Source organism: Theobroma cacao, chromosome 2, assembly GCF_053813885.1.
Source record: "Theobroma cacao isolate CCN51 chromosome 2, ASM5381388v1, whole genome shotgun sequence".
NCBI lineage: Eukaryota > Viridiplantae > Streptophyta > Magnoliopsida > Malvales > Malvaceae > Theobroma > Theobroma cacao.
In genome coordinates this window covers 19607699-19629980 of record NC_142640.1, presented here as the reverse complement: position 1 = coordinate 19629980, position 22282 = coordinate 19607699, and the positions used below count along the sequence as shown (strand labels likewise).

The following is a 22282-nucleotide window of genomic DNA, read 5'->3' as shown; positions in this document are numbered from 1 at the left end:
AATAAGACTTTAAACATGGAATGAGAAAGTATTAATATTAGAGAAACAACCACTCTTGAGAACAAATTTTCTCTTGACTAGTTGGCTTCAGTTAACAAAAGTTTCAAATCTCTCTCCCTAATTGATCACAGCAACGTTCTGCAATTTATTTGCCAAGTCTGTTGTGCTGGAGCAATCCAGTTCGGACAACATTTGTTTTAACAAAGTCCTCAACCCATTGCAAGCCTCACCCAAGCACTCGGAAGATGTTTGAAAACTTTCCACCTCTTGTTCTACTTCATTAATGCCACTTGACATTTTCTCCAAAGCCACCTTTATTGCAGCAATCTCCTGAGGGGGGTAAAGACAGGCTCCAATTTCATCAACCTGTGCTCCTACTCCTTGACATAGCTTCAATAATTTCTCCAAAGAATCCACAAATTTACTATTGTCGTCTGGAGTTTCTTGCTTAAGCAAACCAGTGATGGTGCGTATAAGTTCCTTTATTGTCACAAGTGTCTCAGATACAACCCCTTGAGCTAGTTGAGCAACTTTCATTTCTTCAGGTGACAAGTCACTGCCTATATCATCCTCGCTTAAATCATCACCATCATCATCTTGAGGCCTGCTTTCTACTTTGCTAGAACTGCCATCAGAAGCTTCATCTCTCAGGTCAGGGGAAGCAGGCTTGAGCTCTTTCATCTCACGAAGAACATCCTTCACAGAAACTGCTACCTGCGTCATTGCCCGCCCAATTGCTATCACATTTGTGGCAGGGACCTTCTTAAGAGCATCACATGCCTCCCATACTGCTCCAACAAACCGAGGCATTAAAAGTTTCTTGTCCCTATTGTGAGATCCTGCTAGCATTGAACATCAGTGTTGTTGAGTGTCTTGAAGGAAGAACAAAACCAATTGTTTGGATGGACATAATCAGTTTTGACCATAAAGAATAGTCAAATCTAAAATAGGTCCACCTGTTCGCATGCATTATTGCAGAAGAAATTATACATTAATTAGTTCTCGATTTAATTTCCTTCTTGTGTGCAACTTCAATCATTTTTCCCTAATAAACTATTAAAACTATAAAAGGAGACTGTTATTGTGGTTTTTAACAGGAAACTTATTGATTCATACAAATGTACAGGGAAGAGATGCACAGGAATAACATTCATGCTTGCATGAAGTACCCCAAACAATGATCACCAATCCCATTGACATTCAGACTACATATTGATAAGATACTATACATCGCAGTTCAATTAATAACACAAACTCATTACAAGAGAAAAGTACAAACAATTACCTCATACGTCAAAGCATTGCTTGAAACTATTTAATTGGATCATTCCAGTCGTGATTCTTAAGTGTTCTGTCCCACATGTTAACATTGCTTTAGAAAACACTACCTAATTATCACTACTGTTCCATTACATTCTCAAAGTTCTTTTAAAAATAAGGAATCAACCATCAGACTAAGGGTTACATATCTTAACTAAACTAACCCTTTACTTCTTCACCCTAGATTTTAAAGCACACTTGAATGGCAAATCATTTTCATGGTTGCATGGGTGCATTAACATGCAGTTCCGAGAGAAAGAGGGAAGCTATTTACCATATAATGAGACAGATTCCTTCATTAACCTAAAACTGCAATCAACAACTTGCTTCACCGATTCATGGATGCTTGAAGAGAGAGTTGGGCCAGCACCAACATTGCTTCCATGGGAGAGCAAAAGGAAGCCCTGTAGCACATTGAAATACGATGTCATGTTCTCCTCAAGTTGTTTAGCTTCAGGTGCTTCCCCATTCCAAAGCATTCCAGCTGTTAAACAAACAGAAGAAGCAATCATTAAACTCAACAAATCCAAAATGCCACACAGAATTATGGGGAGAAAAGGAAAGCAACCAATAAAAATTTGTTTGTGTCCCATTCTTTTTTGTATGAAACAAAACAGAATCTTCGAAATAAATAATAAACAGATGAAAAAAAACTACTATTTTGTCATAAAATGAGAGTTCTTCTTAAGCTTTATTTTATATACTTTACGGCTACCAATTTTGGCATGTGGGACTAGTAAGATGTAAGAACAACAGAATATCAATATCGAGTTTGAACCTAAAGCCTATTCAATCACTAGTAATGACTCCATAAAAGAATTACCCAAATGCTTTCATTAAAAGAGCACCTAGTTCAGGCATCAAATTGGGTGTAATGCAATTTCAATTCACATATGAAGGTAAAGTTTTTGCACCTAACAAGAAGAAGAAGGGAAGCTATCCAAAGCTCACATATAAATCCAAATAATTTTCATATCTCAATAGGAAAAAGAAAAAAAAAATCTCAATAGGAAAAAGAAGTTAACTATCCAAGAAAGAAAATGAAAATAGAGATACCAATAGTAGCTTGCTTGGAGAGTTGTTCAGCAATCAGGATAACTTGAGTCCAGGTTACTTTCTCCAAAGAAGAAGAAGCAGTTTGATCCAACACCTGCTTACAATAACCAAAAACAATCCCATAAACACGAAAAGCTAAACTCATGCAAACATGTAAAAGAAAAAAAACTGAAAAAAAACCTGCAAGGTTTCCTGGATGGTATTGAGGTGGGCCGTGAGTGATCGATTCAGCTCTGTTTTCTCTGCTTTTCCCATCTCCTCTCTGCTCTCCTCAATGTTTTTTTTTCTTTTGTTCGGTGTCTTTGCTTTTGGGGTTTCTTAGCATGACTACGCCTTGAAGTGGCCGCTGTAGCCTGATAAAGGTCAAAAACGGTGCCACTATGATTTTATTTTTACTTTGCTTTGTTAATAATTTTATTTCTTATTTATTCCTTATTAGGATTTATATAGGATATACCGGGTATCTAATGATGTCGTTTCACAAAGAAATAAATTTAAATTTTTAAGAAACTTAAAAATAAATATTACTATTTTTTTTTTAAAAAAAATAAAACCAATTTTCTTTCTATCTTTAACTCGATCTCATCCAATCTCTTATTCTTCTTCTCTAGTTCTTTTTCCCTTATCAACAAGAAATCCAAAACATTAACTTTTTAATCTTAATTTTTTGAAAAGAATATTTATTTTACTCTTTTTTTACTTAACCCATTTTCTTTTTTTCCTTTAATATTTATAATCTTTTATTTGATTAACAAAAGAGAATTTTAAACATTTATAAACAAATTTTAGATTTTGATTTTTGAAAATAATATTTATTTCATTTTTTTAATTTATCCATTTTCTTTTTTTTTTTTAATATTTGCAATCTCTTATTGGATTAATAAAAAGAAAATTTTGAACACTTTTAAACAAAGAGAATAAAATAGAAGTCGATGTTAACAATTCCGTGACCCAAGGTACTGTTAACTAACGGTTCCTCTGACTCAGATAATTCTGGCAACGTCACTTTTGGGTCTTTGCTTAGGAGGTGCATGGGTTGTTAAGCTTACTGGAAGCTGACTTAACTATGCAACAATTCAGTGGGCTCGTTATGTATTATTATTATTAAACAATGAGTCATAGTGACAAGCAGAAAAAATCAGCCACCAAATCTTCTACTGATAGATAGCACAATTGATTTATTATGCGACTAGAATGCTGAGTAAGACTTTAAACATCGAATGAGAAAGTATAAATATTAAAGAAACAACAACTTTTCAGAACAAATTTTCTCTTGACAAGTTGGCTCAGTTGGCAAAAGTTTCAAATCTCTCTCCCTTATTGATCACAGCAACGTTCTGCAATTTATTTGCCAAGTCTGTTGTGCTGGAGCAATCCAGTTCGGCCTCCATTTGTTTTAACAAAGTCCTCAACCCATTGCAGGCCTCACCCACGGACTTGGAAGATGTTTGAAAACTTTCCACCTCTTGTTGCACTTCATTAATGCTACTTGATATTTTCCCCAAAGCCACCTTTATTGCAGCAATCTCCTGAGGGGGGTAAAGACAGGCTCCAATTTCATCAGCCAGTACTCCTACTCCTTGACATAGCTTCAATAATTTCTCCAAAGAATCCGCAAATTTACTATTGTCGTCTGGAGTTTCTTGCTTAAGCAAACCAGTGATGGTGCGTATAAGTTCCTTTATTGTCACAAGTGTCTCAGATACAACCCCTTGAGCTAGTTGAGCAACTTTCATTTCTTCAGGTGACAAGTCACTGCCTATATCATCCTCGCTTAAATCATCACCATCATCATCTTGAGGCCTGCTTTCTACTTTGCTAGAACTGCCATCAGAAGCTTCATCTCTCAGGTCAGAGGAAGCAGGCTTGAGCTCTTTCATCTCACGAAGAACATCCTTCACAGAAACTGCTACCTGCGTCATTGACCGCCCAATTGCTATCACATTTGTGGCAGGGACCTTCTTAAGAGCATCACATGCCTCCCATACTGCTCCAACAAACCGAGGCATTAAAAGTTTCTTGTCCCTATTGTGAGATCCTGCTAGCATTGAACATCAGTGTTGTTGAGTGTCTTGAAGGAAGAACAAAACCAATTGTTTGGATGGACATATTCAGTTTTGACCATAAAGAATAGTCAAATCTAAAAATAGGTCCCCCTGTTAGCATGCACTCTTGCAGAAGAAATTATACATTGATTAGTTTTCGATTTAATTTCCTTCTTGTGTGCAACGTCAATCATTTTCCCTAATAAACTATTAAAACTATAAAAGGAGACTGTTATTGTGGTTTTTAACAGGATACTTATTGCTACATACAAATGTACAGGGAAGAGATGCACAGGAATAACATTCATGCTTGCATGAAGTACTCCAAACAATGATCCCCAATCCCATTGGCATTCAGACTACATATTAAGAAGATACTATACATCGCAGTTCAATTAGTAACACAAACTCATTGCAAGAGAAAAGTACAAACAATTACCTCATACGTCAAAGCATTGCTTGTAATATTTAGTTTCAAGTTCTTAAAGCTTTTTAGTTTAAACTTTTCTATATACTGTCGTATTATCAAAATGTTAAATATAAAATTTTTAAATAAAAAATCAAATTCTTTTTATTTTCTTCTCACATTGCTCTTTCTAATCATTATGTAAAAGGGACTTAGCATTCTTGCTTTTGGGTCACGCTTCCCCTCTCTTCTCCTCAGCAGGGGATGCATTTGTCGGAGGCTTTCTTTCCCATTGAAGTTTGCGTAAAAACTGGCTGCTATGCATCAAATGTCATCATGCAAAGATTCGACTACACATACCCAGAAAAGTCTCAGTTGAACCAAGCTATTCCACTTCATTGCTAATATTGGATCTTTCTATTTTGCTTTTTATTTGCGGGTCATTACTAGTTTACTACGACAATTTCCAGGAATAGCCTGAGAAATTTGTTATATGAGAATGGCATTTTATCCCATGCTGAAATTAGAGGCAAAAGGAGAGAACTCAAAAAAAGAATCCTAATTAAAGGTAGGGTTTTGTTTTGATGAATTTTTTTTAGTTTTTCCATTTAATTGAGTTCGTTAAGTTCTAATTGCTAGCTCAATATTTCCTTTCTTTTTTGTTTCAATCGGTTATTTTATGTTTTTCTTCATCCTCTCCCTATTAAACCAACAATATATTTGCTTTTTTCTTTGTACTCAAATCACAATTTTTACTTGATGTTACTGCTGAAAATAACCTCAATGAACTTGATAAAGAAACCGTTCTTGTCATTGTTCTCTTAGGGAAATGAAAAAAAATTTGAGTTTGGTTACTTTGAAATTTCAAAGACCCATAAAATCTCAACATTTTGAATTGAAATTTTCTAAGAGACTATGAAAAGGAATTTTGGGTATTAGAAGTTATTCATTTTGAAGATGACCCAAATTGATTTTTTTTTAATACGCAACCCAAATTGATTCGATAGTTAAAACCTATAGAAAATGAGAATTTTGAAAGATATCATATGGGTTAATTGATAAAAAAAGGAAAAAAGGGCTTTAAAGTTGAAGTAGGAAATGGTTTGGCAGTAAAGAAGAACAGGAAGTAAGGAAGCTGCAAAATCAATATGATAATAAGGGAGCCATTGCCAAGCCCACAGCGTGAAGAAAAGAAAGTGGAGAGGAAGAAGAAGGGCTAGAATTCACTTAATATAATGCCCAATAATATTAAACATTAAAAATTTAATATATTTATTATTAAATCTTTAGAAATATTTAATCTTACCTCATTAAAGAGGTGTTACATTTTGATAGCCTAAACCTATATATATTGTTAGTGCATCAAATATAATATTTTTTAATTTTACCTTATTAATAGGATTTATATTTAATACACTGACAGTGTATAATTTTCGTACACTATCAGCTCACCAAAATGTGTCACCTCATTAATGAGGTAAAATAAAAAACTTTTAAAAACTTAAAATTAAATATTAAAAATTTATAATGATTAATTAAATAATAAAATATTTTTACTTTCAATCTCTTTCAATCGTTCTTTTTCTTGTTCTCCTCTTTTCTATTTCTCTTTTACTCCATCATTTTCTTTTTCTCTTATTCTTTTATTAAAATTATGTTTTGCAAAATTTTGTAACTTCAAAAGTAATTTTTAGATTTGTTTTTTATTCTTTAGAGATTGAGATAACAAGATTCAAATAAATAAATCCTATTAGTATAAATTTATTTAGTCAACAATTTTACTTATAAATAACACATTAAGTCCAAAATTGTTCTTTTTCCGCAGGCGTTAGGTTTTTTTTCCTTAGAATGCACTCATAAAACTCCAAATCACTATCAAAACCAAAATTCTTTTTAGGTATTACTTTACCATTTTACTAAAACCCAAAATGCTAATAAATTTAAACTTGAGATGTTAAACTAAGTCACATGTTTTTTGGTATTTAAACCAAAATCATTGTTCATATGATATGTTATATAAACATTTTAATTTTTAACTTTTAAATGAAAATCAATCATATTTGTTGGGATGTTCTAACCATTTTACAAGGGTTTCAAAATCAATTACGTAAGTGAAAGTGAATTTTCCTTTGCAGTACCACAAGGAAGGTGTGATATGGCTTCTAAGAAAAGAACAATTTTTTGCTTAATCCTGTTAATTAGTAGCAAAATTGTTAACTTAATAAAATTTTGCTTATAAGATTTATATATTTAAATCTTATTTTCTCATTTTTTTTAAGATATATTTTCTCAATCTTTTTAAAAAGAATAAGAAATGAATCTAAAAAATATAAGAAAAAAATCTAAAAATTAATCTTTGAAGTTGTAGAATTTTGCAAAACTTAATTTTAATGGAAGAAAAGGAGAAGAAGATGATGGTGTTGGAGAGAGATAAAAGATGAGAACAAGAAAAAGAATATCTGAGAGAAATAACAAAATGAAAATATTGTTTTTGTTTAATTAATTATTACAAATTTTTTAATATTTAATTTTTAATCCTTATAAATTTTTTATTTTACCTCATTAATGAGGTGTCATATTTTGGTGAGCTGATAGTGTATAAAAGCTATATACTATCAGTGCATCAAATATTAACCTTATTAATAAGCTAACAGCATGTGATGAGTGTGAGATCTCGACCTCTAGAGACCCGTAACTAGAAGTAGATGCGAAAACATGGACTAAGGGTAATTTCATCATTTCTTCTGGTGAGCCCTTGAAAGTAGTTTTCTAATGTTATTAAGGTCCAAGTAGGCCTAAGGAATGAATGAATGAGGGTAAGATAATGAAGAAGATAGAAATAACGATAATTTTCACGGTATGGGTAAAATGGTCATTTTGTATCTAGAGTTGAAATTTTTAATTTTTCATGAACCCGAGCATTTCTAGACCTTTATGAACCTTGTCTCAGTGTCAAAAAAGTAAAAATATTGTATAAAAGCAATAGAAAGACAAAATGACCTTGTTAAGGGCATTTTGGTAATTTCATGAGAAAATGGATAAACATAAAGCATAAATATCTAAGTTTTTAGGAGGTTCTTCAAATTTCTAGCACTTTTTCTTCTTCTTCTTCTTCTTCTTCCTTTCCCACTTTTTTGCACCCCCCATGGAAGCTTGCTTTGAAACTTCTATATATTTCCTCGAGTTAACCTCGATTTTCATGTTTTTGTGCACCCTTTCACAAAGTTCTTTGTGCTCTTTTACTTTTTTACCATAAAACCCTCAAAAACCTTTCCTTATTACACTCTTTCACTAGCTGGACGTTCTAGAGAGAGAGAGAGAGAGAGAGACTTTTTACTTGTTTGGAAGCTATTGGAAGAGAATTCAGCTACAAAGAAACCCTAGAGTGAGTGATGAACTAGGCTTGGTTTTAAGTTGTTAATAATGACTAGTAATTGGGATTATGAGCTGTTTTATTGTTGAGGTTGTTTATTCATTTTTAGTGTGATTAGAGTAATGCAAGGAATAGCCATTTGATATAATTGGAAGCCAATTAGGAATGACTAGTAGAACTTGAATTAGAAACTAGCCTTTGGAGTGATATTAATGTAAATTGGATTTGTTGTGATGTTTTTGTGTGTGATAGGTTCCAACGAGGCCCCACAGCCCCATTTGAAACATTAGTGGAGGTTAGAGTCGATTAGAGGTTCAACAATACCGGTGAGTGAACTTGTATTTCAAAATTATTTTGGAAAATAGAATTGTGTTGAGATGAATTATTTGCATGATTTTATCCAACTTTTCATTAAAAATGGGTGCTTGGGAACAAGCCCTTGATAAATGCTTTGATGTTGTAAAAGGTGTGAAATGTGTAAAGAGGATGAATTCGTGTGCTCCTATATTGTGTTGGTATACATATTTGAATGTATGTTGTGCAATGATAAATAATGTTGTATGATGATAATGAGGTGTGCGAGTAAGGAGTGCACACATGATGACATTGAAATGTGCGAGTAGGGAGTGCACATATGGTGGTATTGCCTTGTGCGTGTAGGGAGTGCACAAGAGCTGAGGAAGGCGGGGTGGTGTAGGTGTTATATATGATTATATCTATAGATATGTGATAGAATGTGTGTGATTGTAAAATGTGATTGTATGGCATGTTGAAATTTTACGATGAACCTTGAGAATTTCCCATTTTCTTGCAAATTGAGTTTATTGCAGCACTAAACGGATTTTTAGTGCAAAGGAGTCCTTTTACATTTAGGTGCCCTAGTTCTCGCTGCAGCAAGAAAGCATTCTTGCTGTAGTGAGAAACATTCTGTTTTGGCCGCTAGCAACTCGTTGCAGCGAGAATAAATCTCGCTGCAACAAGAAACTCTCGGGTTCTAGTGCAGTGATTTCACTTCGATGAAAATTTTGACCACCTTCCCGTCTGAACTGGGAAAAGTGGTAAACATAAAAGTTGTAGCCCTACCTCTTATATTTCTAATGGTAAAAAAATCAGGTCAATTGGACTTCTATAGTGGGAGATATGCTAGAAAAACTAAAACACATGCAAATTGACACTATTTCTTGCTGCAGCGAGAAACTTGCTGCCATGCTTGCTACCTTGCTTGATTTTGATATATTTTTCACCCATTTAACTTCATGGATTGATCATGGGTTTTTGCAACATTTTGAGGTTATTAATCAAAGTTTGAAAGGAGGGGTTTTTAGAAAGAAATTAAATCAATTGCATTGTTATTGAAACAAGTGCATCATGATTTTCAAATTCTTCCTATCTATTGCTTATTCCCTTCTTATGTTCACTCACTGAGTTTGTACTCATTGTTTTCAATTTCATGTTTTCAAATCAGGAGGCAGTTGGAACCCAAGTCAAGGTGTCCACGTAGTTTTGTCTTCTTGGTAGGTATTTTGGCATTCAGTAGCCGCACCTTCACTGTGGTCGCTCCGCTGGAAGTCAAGAGTCATTTTGTTTTATGAATACGTTCATTTGATGTAAAGCACTAAGATACATGTCTTAGACAAAATATGTATATTTTAACTGTTAATGCCATTATGAGTTGAAATGTTAACATCATTTTGGGTTTATATTAATGAAATTCTTGGTTGCTATAGCCCATTATTAAAGTGATTATAAGTTGGACTTATGAAAGGTGACTTGAGAATAGTTGATGGAATGTTGAGCAAGATTATATAATAGATTTGCTTGGGCTTGGTAGGCTATGCCCATTGGGCACATGCGCCGTTCATGGCCCGAAAATTGGGTCGTGACAGACTTAGTATCAAAGCCTTAGCTTGTTTAGGTCCTAGGACTTTCCTTTTGTTGGTCCAGCGGAGTGTCAGGTCTTTATGTAGAAACTTCGGTTGTGAAGTGTGAACCACGACACATTTTACAACCAAGGGACCGCATAGATTCCCTATCTTAGAAGCCACATTCTCCTTTATGTATGATTATAGAAAAATGTGTTTAATAATAGGTGTTTGCTTTTAACTGGGTAAGAATGCCGCCTAAGACACGAGTCGCCTCAAGACGGATGGAGGAACAAGATGCTCCTAATGAGATGACAGATTGGCCATGGGCATCCACCATAAAGGGGTGAGGTAGACTTGGCAGGGCCACTAGGTCGGTGAAGGCGGATACGCATGTGAGTAGACGAGAGGAGGGACAGTCATCGAGTGATGTGGATAAACAACCAACTGGGGGCATTACCATTGTGGACTTGGCGACAGGCCTGCAGAGAGTTAATCAAGTTGTAGAGATGATGGCAGCCCGTATGGACGATATACAAAGAGTAGTGGAGGGGAGACCTACAGTACAAGAATCCCCTAGTTCCCAAGGGCAAGCCGAATGCCAACATCTTGAGGTCAAGAGGGGTCATTTAGAGATTTCTTTTCCTGATTTTCTCAAGCTTAAGCCTCCGTCATTTTTAGGGTCTGATGCATCGGAAAAACCTCAGATTTTCTTAGATAAAATGGAGAAGATTTGTCTAGCCTTGGGATGTTCTAGTGTCCGATCAATCGAGCTAGTCGCCTTTTGATTAGAGGACGTAGTGCAAGAGTGGTATAGTTCCTTATGTAGAGGCAGACCAACGGATGCAGCACCGTTGACTTGGAGTGAGTTCAGTACAACCTTTTTGGATCAATTTTTACCACTCAGTGCACTTAATGCCAAAGCTAGGGAGTTTAAGGCTTTGGTACAGACCTCGAGTATGACAGTGTCTGATTACGACATAAAATTCACACAGTTGTCTCGGTATGCGCCTTATTTAGTTTCTACAGAAGAGATGAAGATACAAAGGTTTGTGGATGGGCTAGTGGAGCCATTGTTTAGGGTTGTGGCATCTCGAGATTTCAATACTTACTCTGCAGTAGTGGATTGCGCTCAACGGATTGAGATGAGGACCAGTGAGAGTAGGGCTATGAAGGATAGAGCAAAAAGGGCCAAGACAGAGGGCTATCAAGGTCGCAGGGATTTCAGCAGTGGTATTTCATCTTCTAGCCGTCAAGACCCACAGAAGGAATCACGGTTATCCCAACAGGGGAGTGATATGGCTAGTGCCAACGTAGGATCAGGGCAGAAAACCTTTGGTGGGGGAAGGTAGCAAGATTCAAGGCAGAGTAGTCAAGTTATCAACCCTTGCAATACTTGTGGGGTATGACATAAGGGACGATGTTTTCTTACTACAAAAGTTTGTTTCGGGTGTGGTCAACCTGGACATATTAGGAGAAATTGCCCAATGACTCATCAATCACAAGGTTTTACTCACGGTTCCACCTAACCAACTTCATCTGTTCATTCAGTTGTCGCCCCATCTAATCGGAAGGCTAGTGGATCAAGAGGTAGAGGTGTTGTCACTTCCTCTCAGGGCAAGCCTTTTGGGTTTGGACGTCAAAATTTCGCCGGTAGAGGTTAAGCAAGGGTATATGCTTTAACACCCCAAGAGGCCCAAACATCCAATGCAGTGGTCTCAGGTACTCTTTCCATTTGTAATATGAATGCTCGAGTATTGTTTGATCCTTGTGCTACCCACTCTTTTATTTCTCCATGCTTTCCATCTCATTTGGGTAAGGATTATGTTAGGAGAGAAGAACAATTAGTGGTGTCTACTCCTTTAAAGGAGGTATTTATGACCGAATGGGAATATGAGTCTTGTGTAGTTCGAGTCAAAGACAAGGACACTTTGGTGAATCTAGTGGTGTTAGACACCTTAGACTTTGATGTGATCTTGGGAATGGATTGGCTATCACCCTGCCATGCCAGTGTGGATTGTTATCATAAATTGGTTAGATTTGATTTTTTCGGTGAACCATCATTTAGTTTTCATGGGGATATGAGTAATGCTCCAACCAATTTGATATCGGTCATGTCTACCAGAAGGTTGTTAAGACAGGGTTGTTTAGGTTACTTGGTTGTGGTAAGGGATACTTAGGCGAAGGTTAGAGATATAAGCCAAGTGTCAGTGGTGAATGAGTTCATGGATGTATTTCCTAAGGAACTACCAGGTTTGCCTCCCGAATGAGAGATTGAATTTTGCATAGATTTGATTCTCGACATTAGACCTATATCCATATTCCCATATAAAATGGCACCGGTGGAGCTTAAGGAACTTAAGGATCAGTTGGAGGATTTGTTAGATAAAGGCTTCATTTGCCCCATTGTCTCACCATGAGGAGCACCGATGCTATTTGTAAAGAAGAAAAATGGGTCACTTAGATTATGTATTGACTACCAACAACTTAATAAGGTAACAGTGAAGAATAAGTGCCCCATTCCAAGAATAGATGATTTATTTGATCAACTACAAGGAGCACAATGTTTTTCTAAGATAGATCTGCGATCTAGGTACCATCAGTTGAGGATCTAGAATGACAATATACCCAAGACCGCATTTCAAACAAGATATGGGCACTATGAGTTCTTGGTGATGTCATTTGGGCTTACGAATGCACCTGCGACCTTTATGGATTTGATGAATCGAGTGTTCAAATCCTATTTAGACAAGTTCATGGTGGTGTTTATTGATGACATCTTGATCTACTTGAGGAGTAGAAAGGAACACGAGCAGCATCTTAAGATAGTGCTCCAAACTTTGAGAGAACATCGATTGTATGCCAAGTTTTCCAAGTGTGAGTTTTGGCTTGAAAGCGTTGTGTTCTTGGGACATGTGGTATCCAAAGATGAGGTACAAGTCGATCCAAAGAAAGTAGAAGCAGTGGAAAAGTGGTCGAGGCCAACATCAGTTATGAAGATTAGAAGGTTTTTGGGTTTGGCTGGTTATTATCGTCGTTTTGTGAAGGACTTCTCTAAAATTGTCACCCCTCTGACTAAGCTGACACGTAAAGATACAAAATTTGAGTGGTCTGATGCTTGTGAGGATAGCTTTGAGAAGCTTAAGGCATGTCTCACCACAACTTCAGTATTAAGCCTATCGCAAGGCACAAGGGCTTATACGGTATTTTGTGATGCATCGCAGGTTGGTTTATGGTGTGTATTAATGCAGCATGGGAAGGTGATTGCGTATGCATCAAGGCAACTTAAAAGGCATGAGCAGAATTACCCCGCACATGATTTAGAGATGGCAGCAATTGTGTTTGCCTTAAAGATTTGGAGGCATTACTTGTATGGTGAGACTTGCGAGATATATACGTACCACAAAAGTTTAAAGTATATATTTTAGTAGAGGGATCTTAACTTGTGGCAATGTAGATGGATGGAGTTGCTAAAGGATTATGATTGTACTATTCTTTACCATCTCAACAAGGTAAATGTAGTGGTGGATGCCTTGAGTCGAAAATCTATGGGGAGTCTGGCACATATCTCTACAGATAGGAGATCTTTGATTAGGGAGATCCATAGTTTGGGAGACATGAGGGTGCATTTGGAAGTTTCAGAGGCAGATGCATTGCTAGGATATTTTAGAGTGAGGCCTATTTTAATGGACCAGATTAAAGAAGCACAAAGTAAAGATGAGTTCGTAGCTAAGGACTTGGAAGACCCTCAAGGAAAGAAAGGGAAAATGTTTACTAAAGGCACAGATAGAGTGTTGAGGTATGGAACTAGACTTTATGTGCCCACTAGTGATGGATTAAGGAAAGAAATATTGGAGGAAGCACACATGGCAGCCTATGTGGTACATCCAAGGGCTACAAAGATGTATCAAGATTTGAAGGAGGTATATTAGTGGGAAGGACTCAAGAAAGATGTAGCTGAGTTCATCTCCAAGTGCCTGGTTTGTCAGCAGGTTAAGGTCGAGCATTAAAGGCTTGCAAGGCTACTACAACCATTACCAGTGCCTGAATGGAAGTGGGAACATATTGCAATGGACTTTGTAACGGGTTTGCCTCGGACTAGTGGGGGTTACGACTCGATCTGGGTCATAGTAGATCGGTTAACAAAATCAGCTCATTTCTTTCTAGTTAAAACTACATATGGGGTCGCCCAATACGCCCAGCTTTATGTATATGAGATAATACGACTACATGGCATTCCTGTTTCTTTAGTATTCGATAGGGGGGCATAATTTACCAGTAGGTTCAAGGAAAAGCTATAGGAAGCATTGGGCACTAAGTTGGATTTTAGCACGGCTTTCCACCCTTAAATAGATAGGCAGTATGAACAGACAATACAGATATTGGAAGATATGTTGAGGGTTTGTGTAATGGACCTTTGTGAGACCTTGACCTTTATAGACTCGTAAAGGGAAGTATACGCGATATCCTTAATCAAGGGTAATTTCGTCATTTCCTTACCAAACCCATAAAAGTAAGATTTTAAACAATATTATGGCCTAAGTAGGCCTAAGGCATAAATGGATGATGAAATTAGGGGTTAAATGAAAAGGGAACAAAAATTTTGGTGATTTTCACGGTATGGGCAAAATGGTCATTTTTCACCTCGGATTAAAATTTTAAGTTTTCATGAACCTGAGTATGTCTAGACCATTATGGACCTTGTCCCGGTGTCAAAGGAGTAAAAAGATTTCACAAAGGGTTGCATGAGAATAAGCTATCTAGTCAAGGGTATTTTCGTAATTTTAAGGGAATGGATAAGTTTAGCCTATAAATATCCTTCTTCCAACAGCTTCTTCTCCCATTTTCCAGTAGCTTGTCTTCTTCTTCCTTCTTCCCTCTCCCGTTTCTTTAAAACCTCCATGGAAGCTTGATATGGAGCTTGCATGATTTTCTCTTTCTAGCTCTAATTTTCATACCTTTGAGCCCTTTTGACTAGAACTCTTGTATTCTTCCACTCTCTCTCCTTAAAACCCTTGATAAAATCTTATTTCCATACTTTCTCTCACTAGTTGGGCATTCTAGAGAGAGAAAGAGAGAATTACCCCATTTGTGTGGAAGCTATTGGAAGAGAATTTGACTACAAAGGAACCCTAGGGAGAGTGATGAACTAAGCTTGATTTTTAGCTGTGAATAATGGCTAGTAATTTAGAATATGAGCTATTTTATTGTTGAGTATGTTTATTCCTTTTATAGTGATTAAGATAGTGAACATAGATAGCCATTTAAAGTGACAATTGAAAGCTAGTCAAGAGATAGCTTTTAGGGTTTATAATATGTGAATTAACATAATGGTGATATTAATGCGATGGTAGGTTCCAAGGAAGCCTTATCATTCCATTTAGACAATTAGGGGAGTTAGAGTTAGCGAAAGGCTCAATAATATACCGATGAGTGGACTTGCATTTCAAACTTGTTTTGGGGAATGTGAATGATTTTATCTAACTTGACTTTGAAAATGTGCCTTGGGAATAAGCCTTTGGTGAAGTGATTTTATATTGTGGAAATGTGCTATACAATGTGCTTTGTGTTATCAAAATATGATAGTATGCATGATATGCATTGGGTGCTTCTTTGTATGTTGATGTGGACCCGGCTATGTGCAATTAGGAGTGCACATAAGCCGTTGCTGACCCGGCTATGTGCGAGTGGGAGTGCACATAAGCCGTTGCGACTCGGCTATGTGCGAGTGGGAGTGCGCATAAGCCGTTGCATATGAGATGATGATGATGAGAGGGTGTATATGATGATTGATATCTATATATATATACATATATGGTATATGGTTGTAAATGCAAAAATGTGAGCATTTGATTTGTTGAAATTTGGGAGTTTACATGTGTTACATGTTGTTTTTGTTATTTAGCAGGATGGCTTTGTTTTAAGGGAAAAGGGAAACTTTTTCTTGATGTTCTGATTCTCGCTGCAACGAGATTCATCGAGAAACTCTCGGGTTTTGAAAGGGTAGGCTGGCCGAAAACTCCCTGCAGCTAGAATCCATTTTCGCTGTAGCGAGGAAGGTACAGTAGCTTCTCGTTGCAGCGAAAAACTTTCTGTTTTATGATCAAAATCTCGCTGCAGCGAAAAGCCTTTTGTTTTTCACCTCATTTTGATCAATTGTTGCCATATTTTCCACTTTTTTGCTACCATATTTGAGCATGGATTTCCAACATTAAGGAATAAATGAATTAAGCTTAATATGAGGAGGTTTGGTGAGCAACCCTCGACCAGTCAAAAAACCCTCTGTTAGTTGATAATTTAAATCAAGTGTCACTGTAGCAAAAATTCATTCTCGTTGCAGCGTAGCTATAGCGAGAATGCCTTTATGCTACAGTGAGGACCCATCGTTTATTAACTTAATTCGCATGAATGCTATTAAAGTTTTCACTCTCCAAATCCTTTGTTAAGCATGGACTTCTTTCAATAAGTGATTTTTCTCATTTGGGGTTTACATGAGGGGTTTAATAAGTTCAAAAACAAATTGCATTGTTTTGAAAAAGAATGCATCATGATTTCGTTAAACATTCTTTATGGTATACTTGTTCCCTTTCTTGTTCAGTCACTGGGTTTATACTCACCGTTTTTCAACTTCATGTTTTCAGATCACGAGGTAGCCGGTAACTAGGATAAGGTGTCCTTATAGACTTGTATCTAACTTTTGGTGGGTGTCTCGACATTCAGTAACTGTACATTCGTCTGAGTCCTTCCGCTGGAAGTCGAGTATTCTTTTGTTGTGTATAGACAAACCTAATGTAAATTATTAAGATACATATTGTAGATAATGTATATACACTTGTTTGGTATGCCAATATGAGGTGGTAATATTTAATATTATTTTGATTCTAAGTTATGAAATATGACTTAGCAGTTTATGATGGAATGATGAACATGTCAGATTAATAGGCTTGCTTGGGCTTAATGGACTACGTCAATTAGGCCCATGCGCCGATCATGGCCCAGAATTTGGGTCGTGACAACCTTGGGGTCAGGTGAGATCGATATCTACCCTTAATGGAGTTTGCCTACAACAACAGTTTCCAAAATAGTATCCAAATGGCACCATTTGAAGAATTATATGGACGGAGATGTAGGTCACCCATTGGATGGCTAGAGGTGGGAGAAAGGAAACTCTTGAGGCCTGAGTTGGTGCAGGACACCACCGAGAATATACATATGATTCGACAAAGGATGTTGTCAGCACAAAGTAGACAGAAATCATATGCTGATAACAGACGGAGAGACTTGGAGTTTCAGGTAGGGGATCATGTATTTTTGAAGGTCTCACCAACAAAAGGGGTAATGAGGTTTGGCAAGAAAGGAAAATTGAGCCCTCGATTTATAGGACCCTTCGAGATCTTAGAAAGGGTTGGAGCAGTAGCATATCGATTGGCATTATCGCCAGACCTTTCGAATATTCACCCCGTGTTTCATGTGTCAATGCTTAGGAAGTATAACCCGGATCCATCTAATGTAATACAGTATGAGACCATCCAACTGAAAGATGATTTGACCTATGAGGAACAACCGGTAGCTATCCTTGATCGGCAAGTTAAAAAGCTCCGTTCAAAGGATGTAGCCTCAGTGAAAGTGTTATGGCGAAACCACACCAGTGAGGAGGTAAAGTGGGAAACCGAGGGCGAGATGCGGACAAAGTATCCACACCTCTTTAATGTATAGAGGTAAGCTACCTTATAGTTGGATTTAAATTCGGGGACCAAATTTCTTTTAGTGGGGGAGAATGTGAGATCTCGACCTCTAGAGACCTATAACTAGAAGTAGATGTGATAACACAGATCAGGGGTACTTTCGTCATTTCTTCTGGTGAGCCCCTGAAAGTAGTTTTCTAATGTTATTAAGGTCCAAGTAGGCCTAAGGAATGAATGAATGAGGGTAAGATAATGAAAAAGATAGAAATAATGATAATTTTCACAATAAGGGTAAAACGGTGATTTTGAATCTCGAGTTGAAATTTTTAATTTTTCATGAACTTGAGAATTTCTAGACCCTTATGGATCTTGTCTCAATGTCAAAGAAGTAAAAAGATTGTATAAAGGCAATGGAAAGACAAAATGACCTTGTTAAGGGCATTTTGGTAATTTTATGAGAAAAATGGATAAACATAAAGCATAAATATCTAAGTTTCTAAGAGGTTCTTTAAATTTCCAGCACTTCTTCTTCTTCTTCTTCTTCCTTTCTCACTTTTTTGCACCCCCCATGGAAGCTTGCTTTGAAACTTCCATATATTTCCTCGAGTTAACCTCGATTTTCATGTTTTTACGCACCTTTTCACAAAGTTCTTTGTGCTCTTTTACTTTTTCACCATAAAATCCTCAAAAACCTTTCCTTATTACACTCTCTCACTAACTGGACATTTTAGAGAGAGAGAGAGAGAGAGAGAGAGACTTTCCACATTTGTTTGGAAGCTATTGGAAGAGAATTCAGCTCCAAAGAAACCCTAAGGTGAGTGATGAACTAGGCTTGGTTTTAAGTTGTTGATAATGGCTAGTAATTGGGATTATGAGCTGTTTTATTGTTGAGGTTGTTTATTCATTTTTAATGTGATTAGAGTAGTGCAAGGAATAGCCATTTGATATAATTGGAAGCCAATTAGGAATGACTTGTAGAACTTGAATTAGAAACTAGCTTTTGGAGTGATATTAATGTAAATTGGATTGGTTGTGATGTTTTTGTGCGTGATAGGTTCCAACAAGGCCCCACAGCCCCATTTGAACCATTAGTGGAGGTTAGAGTTAATTAAAGGTTCAACAATACCGGTGAGTGAACTTGCATTTCAAAATTGTTTTGGAAAATAGAATTGTGTTGAGATGAATTATTTGCATGATTTTATCCAACTTTTCATTAAAAATGCCCTTGATAAATGCTTTGATGTTGTAAAAAGTGTGAAATGTGTAAAGAGGATGAATTCATGTGCTCCTATATTGTGTTGGTATACATATTTGAATGTATGTTGTACAATGATAAATAATATTGTATGATGATAATGAGATGTGCGAGTAGAGAGTGCACACATGATGACAATGAAATGTGCGAGTAGGGAGTGCACATATGGTGGTATTGCCTTGGGTGTGTACGGAGTGCACAAGAGCTGAGGAAGGCGGGGTGGTGTAGGTGTTATATATGATTATATCTATAGATATGTGATAGAATGTGTGTGATTGTAAAATGTGATTGTATGGCATGTTGAAATTGGCATGATGAACCTTGAGAATTTTCCATTTTCTTGCAAATTGATTTTATTGCAGCACCAAATGGATTTTTAGTGGAAAAGAGGTCTTTTTTACATTTAGATGCCTTGATTCTCGCTGCAGCAAGAAAGCATTCTTGCTGCAGCGAGAAAGCATTTTGTTTTGGCCGTCAGCAACTCACTGCAGCGAGAATAAATCTCGCTGCAACGAGAAACTCTCAGGTTCTGGTGCAATGATTTCACTTCGATGAAGATTTTGACCACTTTCCCGTTCGAACTGGGAAATGTAGTAAACATAAAAGTTGTAGCCCTACCTCTTATATTTCTAATGATGAAAAAATCAGTTCAATTGGACTTCTGTAGTGGGAGATATTCTAGAAAAACTAAAACATATGCAAATTAACACTATTTCTCTCTGCAGCGAGAAACTTCCTGCCATGCTTGCTACATTTCTTGATTTTTACATATTTTTCACCCATTTAACTGCATGGATTGATCATGGGTTTTTTCAACACTATGAGGTTATTAATCAAAGTTTGAAAGGAGGGGTTTTGAGTAAGAAATTAAATCAATTGTATTGTTTTTGAAACAAATGCATCATGATTTCCAAATTCTTCTTATCGATTGCTTGTTCCCTTCTTATATTCACTCACTGAGTTTGTACTCACTGTTTCAATTTTATGTTTTCATATCAGGAGGCAGTTGGAACCCAGGTCGAGGTGTCCACGTAGTTTCGTCTCCTTGGTAGGTATTTTGGCATTCAGTAGCCGCACCTTCACTATCGTCGCTCCGCTGGAAGTCAAGAGTCATTTTGTTTTATGAATACGTTCATGTGATGTAAAGTATTAAGATACGTGTCTTAGACAAAATATTTATATTTTAACTGTTAATGCCACCATGAGTTGAAATGTTGACATCATTTTGGGTTTATATTAATGAAATTCTTGATTTCTATAGCCTATTATTAAAGTGATTATAAGTTGGACTTATGAAAGGTGACTTGAGAATAGTTGATGGATTGTTAAGCAAGATTATATAATAGGCTTGCTTGGGCTTGGTGGGCTATGCCCATTGGGCCCATGCGTCGCTCATGGCTCAAAAATTGGGTCGTGACAATGAGCTTATAGTGTATAAAAGCTATACAATGCATCAAATATAAACCCTAAGACTAATTAATTATTGATATGTGAAAGTAATTCTTAACAAATGTAAATTTGAGATTTAATCTATTTAAATCAAATTCAAGAAGTTTTTAATTAAAAACAATTATATGAATTATGAATGAATGAGTTATTAATGGGATATTGCAGTGATTATGTCACGACCCGAAACCTCCCTCGGACCCATGACAACCGCCGCGACATCCCGATTGACACTCATTACCCGGAATGCCAATAGGAACCCCGCAAGGCTTACATATCAATTTCTTTCCTTTTCTGTGAGCAATCGTTGTTAAACATTCCATTTAAAACAATTACCGGTCGTTTCTGGCTCAAATAAATCCAAAGAAATTTTTTTTAAAAAGGATTTGTAGACAAATATCACTATTCAAAATATTGATTAAAATATAGCATTTTATATAAAACAATATTTATAGAAACACGTGTAAGAAATCTTTTGTAATGTGTAAGTAAAATAAATTCATACATACAAAAATTTACTAAGTTATAATGTACAATAATGGTTACAATGACAAGTGGGCCAAAATACACCCAGTGTTGGTGCTAGAAACCTACTGTCTATGTGGTAGAGATGTCAACTGGAATCCTCGACAAAATAGGATATCTACAAGCTACCACAGACCTGAAATGTTTGGAAAGGAGGTGGGTGAGATTTTGTAATCCCTATGAGTAAACAGACATTATCATAAATATCTAAAGGCGAGTAAAATGGAGGCAAGTTTAAACAACAAATTACGAACCATTTCATAATGTTTTCAATTTATTTCTTAAACTATAAAATATTTGTAATTTACCAAAACAGTTGTTAAGGCTTATGTCTTTTATTAAAAACAAGGCTCAAGCCAAAACTAATCCTCGGAGATACCTTGGTCGAGGCATCTAACCGAGTCCGCCAAGGTTGTTATAACATTACATGTGAAACACATTTTTATTTTTAAAACAAGCCGTTCCTTGGCGTTGGCCGAGTTACACATTCACGTGGGGGTTCGACGTGAAGTGAGCTCTAATACTACCCCGGGAGTTATCCTCCTCGCCTCTACTACATGAGTAACTATATAACCGGGTTTACCGTGCCCCTCTAATAGGCAGTCCACGAAAACCCGTCACTGCAATGACTAAACCCACCACTTTTAATAAAATTTCGACAGTATAACGTGGCTTTTATTTATTTACCCAGCCTGCATAGTAAAAACAGCTTACATAAATTCCCAATGCAATTTATCAAATATAGCCACATATACTCATATTTCATAAGCCATTCATAGGAAAATATATATTTCAAAATAATTGGCAGCCTCCAATTACTCAATTTCATAATCAACACAATATATCTTTATTTGTCACATTTATTTGTAAAACATCAAAAATCCCGTTTTAATCTCCTTTTCATTTCATAAAATACATAAAGAGCATTTAAAAATCAACTCTAGATAATTTACAATAATAATAAGCTTACTCACCGTTTGTACAAACTAAAAGCTTTCTAGGTGCCCCGATAACTACTCGTCGGGTACGATTTCCTTGCCTTGACCAGAAGGCTCTCCTCCTTGACACATTGCAAAAATTTATTCAATTCATCACATTAATGCTAAATCACTATATATTTGACTTAAATCCTATACTAATGCATGATATGAAATGCAATAGCCAAAAACGGCTTAAACGTGGTATTAACCTATTTTTTGCACTTTACTCGATAAATTGCTAACGCGCTCCATTTTAGCTCTAAATTGTCCCATTCTCTCTCCAACATTTCTAACCATTAATTATCAGCCAATATTCCTCTAAAATCACC

The 22282-nt window shown here is 36.3% G+C and overlaps 2 protein-coding genes across 3 annotated transcripts; both read right to left on the bottom strand.

The window, feature by feature from the left end:
* Nucleotides 1-8: 8 nt before the first annotated feature.
* LOC18609086 (uncharacterized) lies at nt 9-2757 on the bottom strand. Of its 2 annotated transcripts, none has more exons than XM_018115891.2 (4): nt 2557-2757; nt 2377-2470; nt 1595-1804; nt 9-842 (listed from the first exon to the last, which is right to left on the bottom strand). In XM_018115891.2, exons 1-4 carry the CDS (start codon nt 2629-2631, stop codon nt 118-120), a joined length of 1104 nt encoding a protein of 367 aa, XP_017971380.2. In that variant the 5' UTR covers nt 2632-2757; the 3' UTR covers nt 9-117. The 2 variants fall into 2 exon arrangements, with proteins under 2 accessions (XP_017971380.2, XP_007044123.3); XM_007044061.3 differs by having other exon boundaries at nt 9-839; nt 2557-2756.
* An 823-nt stretch (nt 2758-3580) lies between these two features.
* On the bottom strand, nt 3581-4511 carry LOC18609085 (uncharacterized). Its single transcript, XM_007044060.3, has one exon. It carries the CDS (start codon nt 4422-4424, stop codon nt 3663-3665), a length of 762 nt encoding a protein of 253 aa, XP_007044122.3. The 5' UTR covers nt 4425-4511; the 3' UTR covers nt 3581-3662.
* Nucleotides 4512-22282: the final 17771 nt, after the last annotated feature.

Bases quoted from the DNA above. Each gene is read 5' to 3' on its own strand.
- LOC18609086 (XM_018115891.2), bottom strand. From the start codon at position 2,631: ATGGGAAAAGCAGAGAAAACAGAGCTGAATCGATCACTCACGGCCCAC. The intron at 1,805-2,376 runs GTATCTCTATTT...TTTGTTTAACAG, and splicing joins CTCCAAGCAAGCTACTATTG to CTGGAATGCTTTGGAATGGG. The intron at 843-1,594 runs GTAAATAGCTTC...GTTCAATGCTAG, and splicing joins GGAATCTGTCTCATTATATG to CAGGATCTCACAATAGGGAC.
- LOC18609085 (XM_007044060.3), bottom strand. From the start codon at position 4,424: ATGCTAGCAGGATCTCACAATAGGGACAAGAAACTTTTAATGCCTCGG.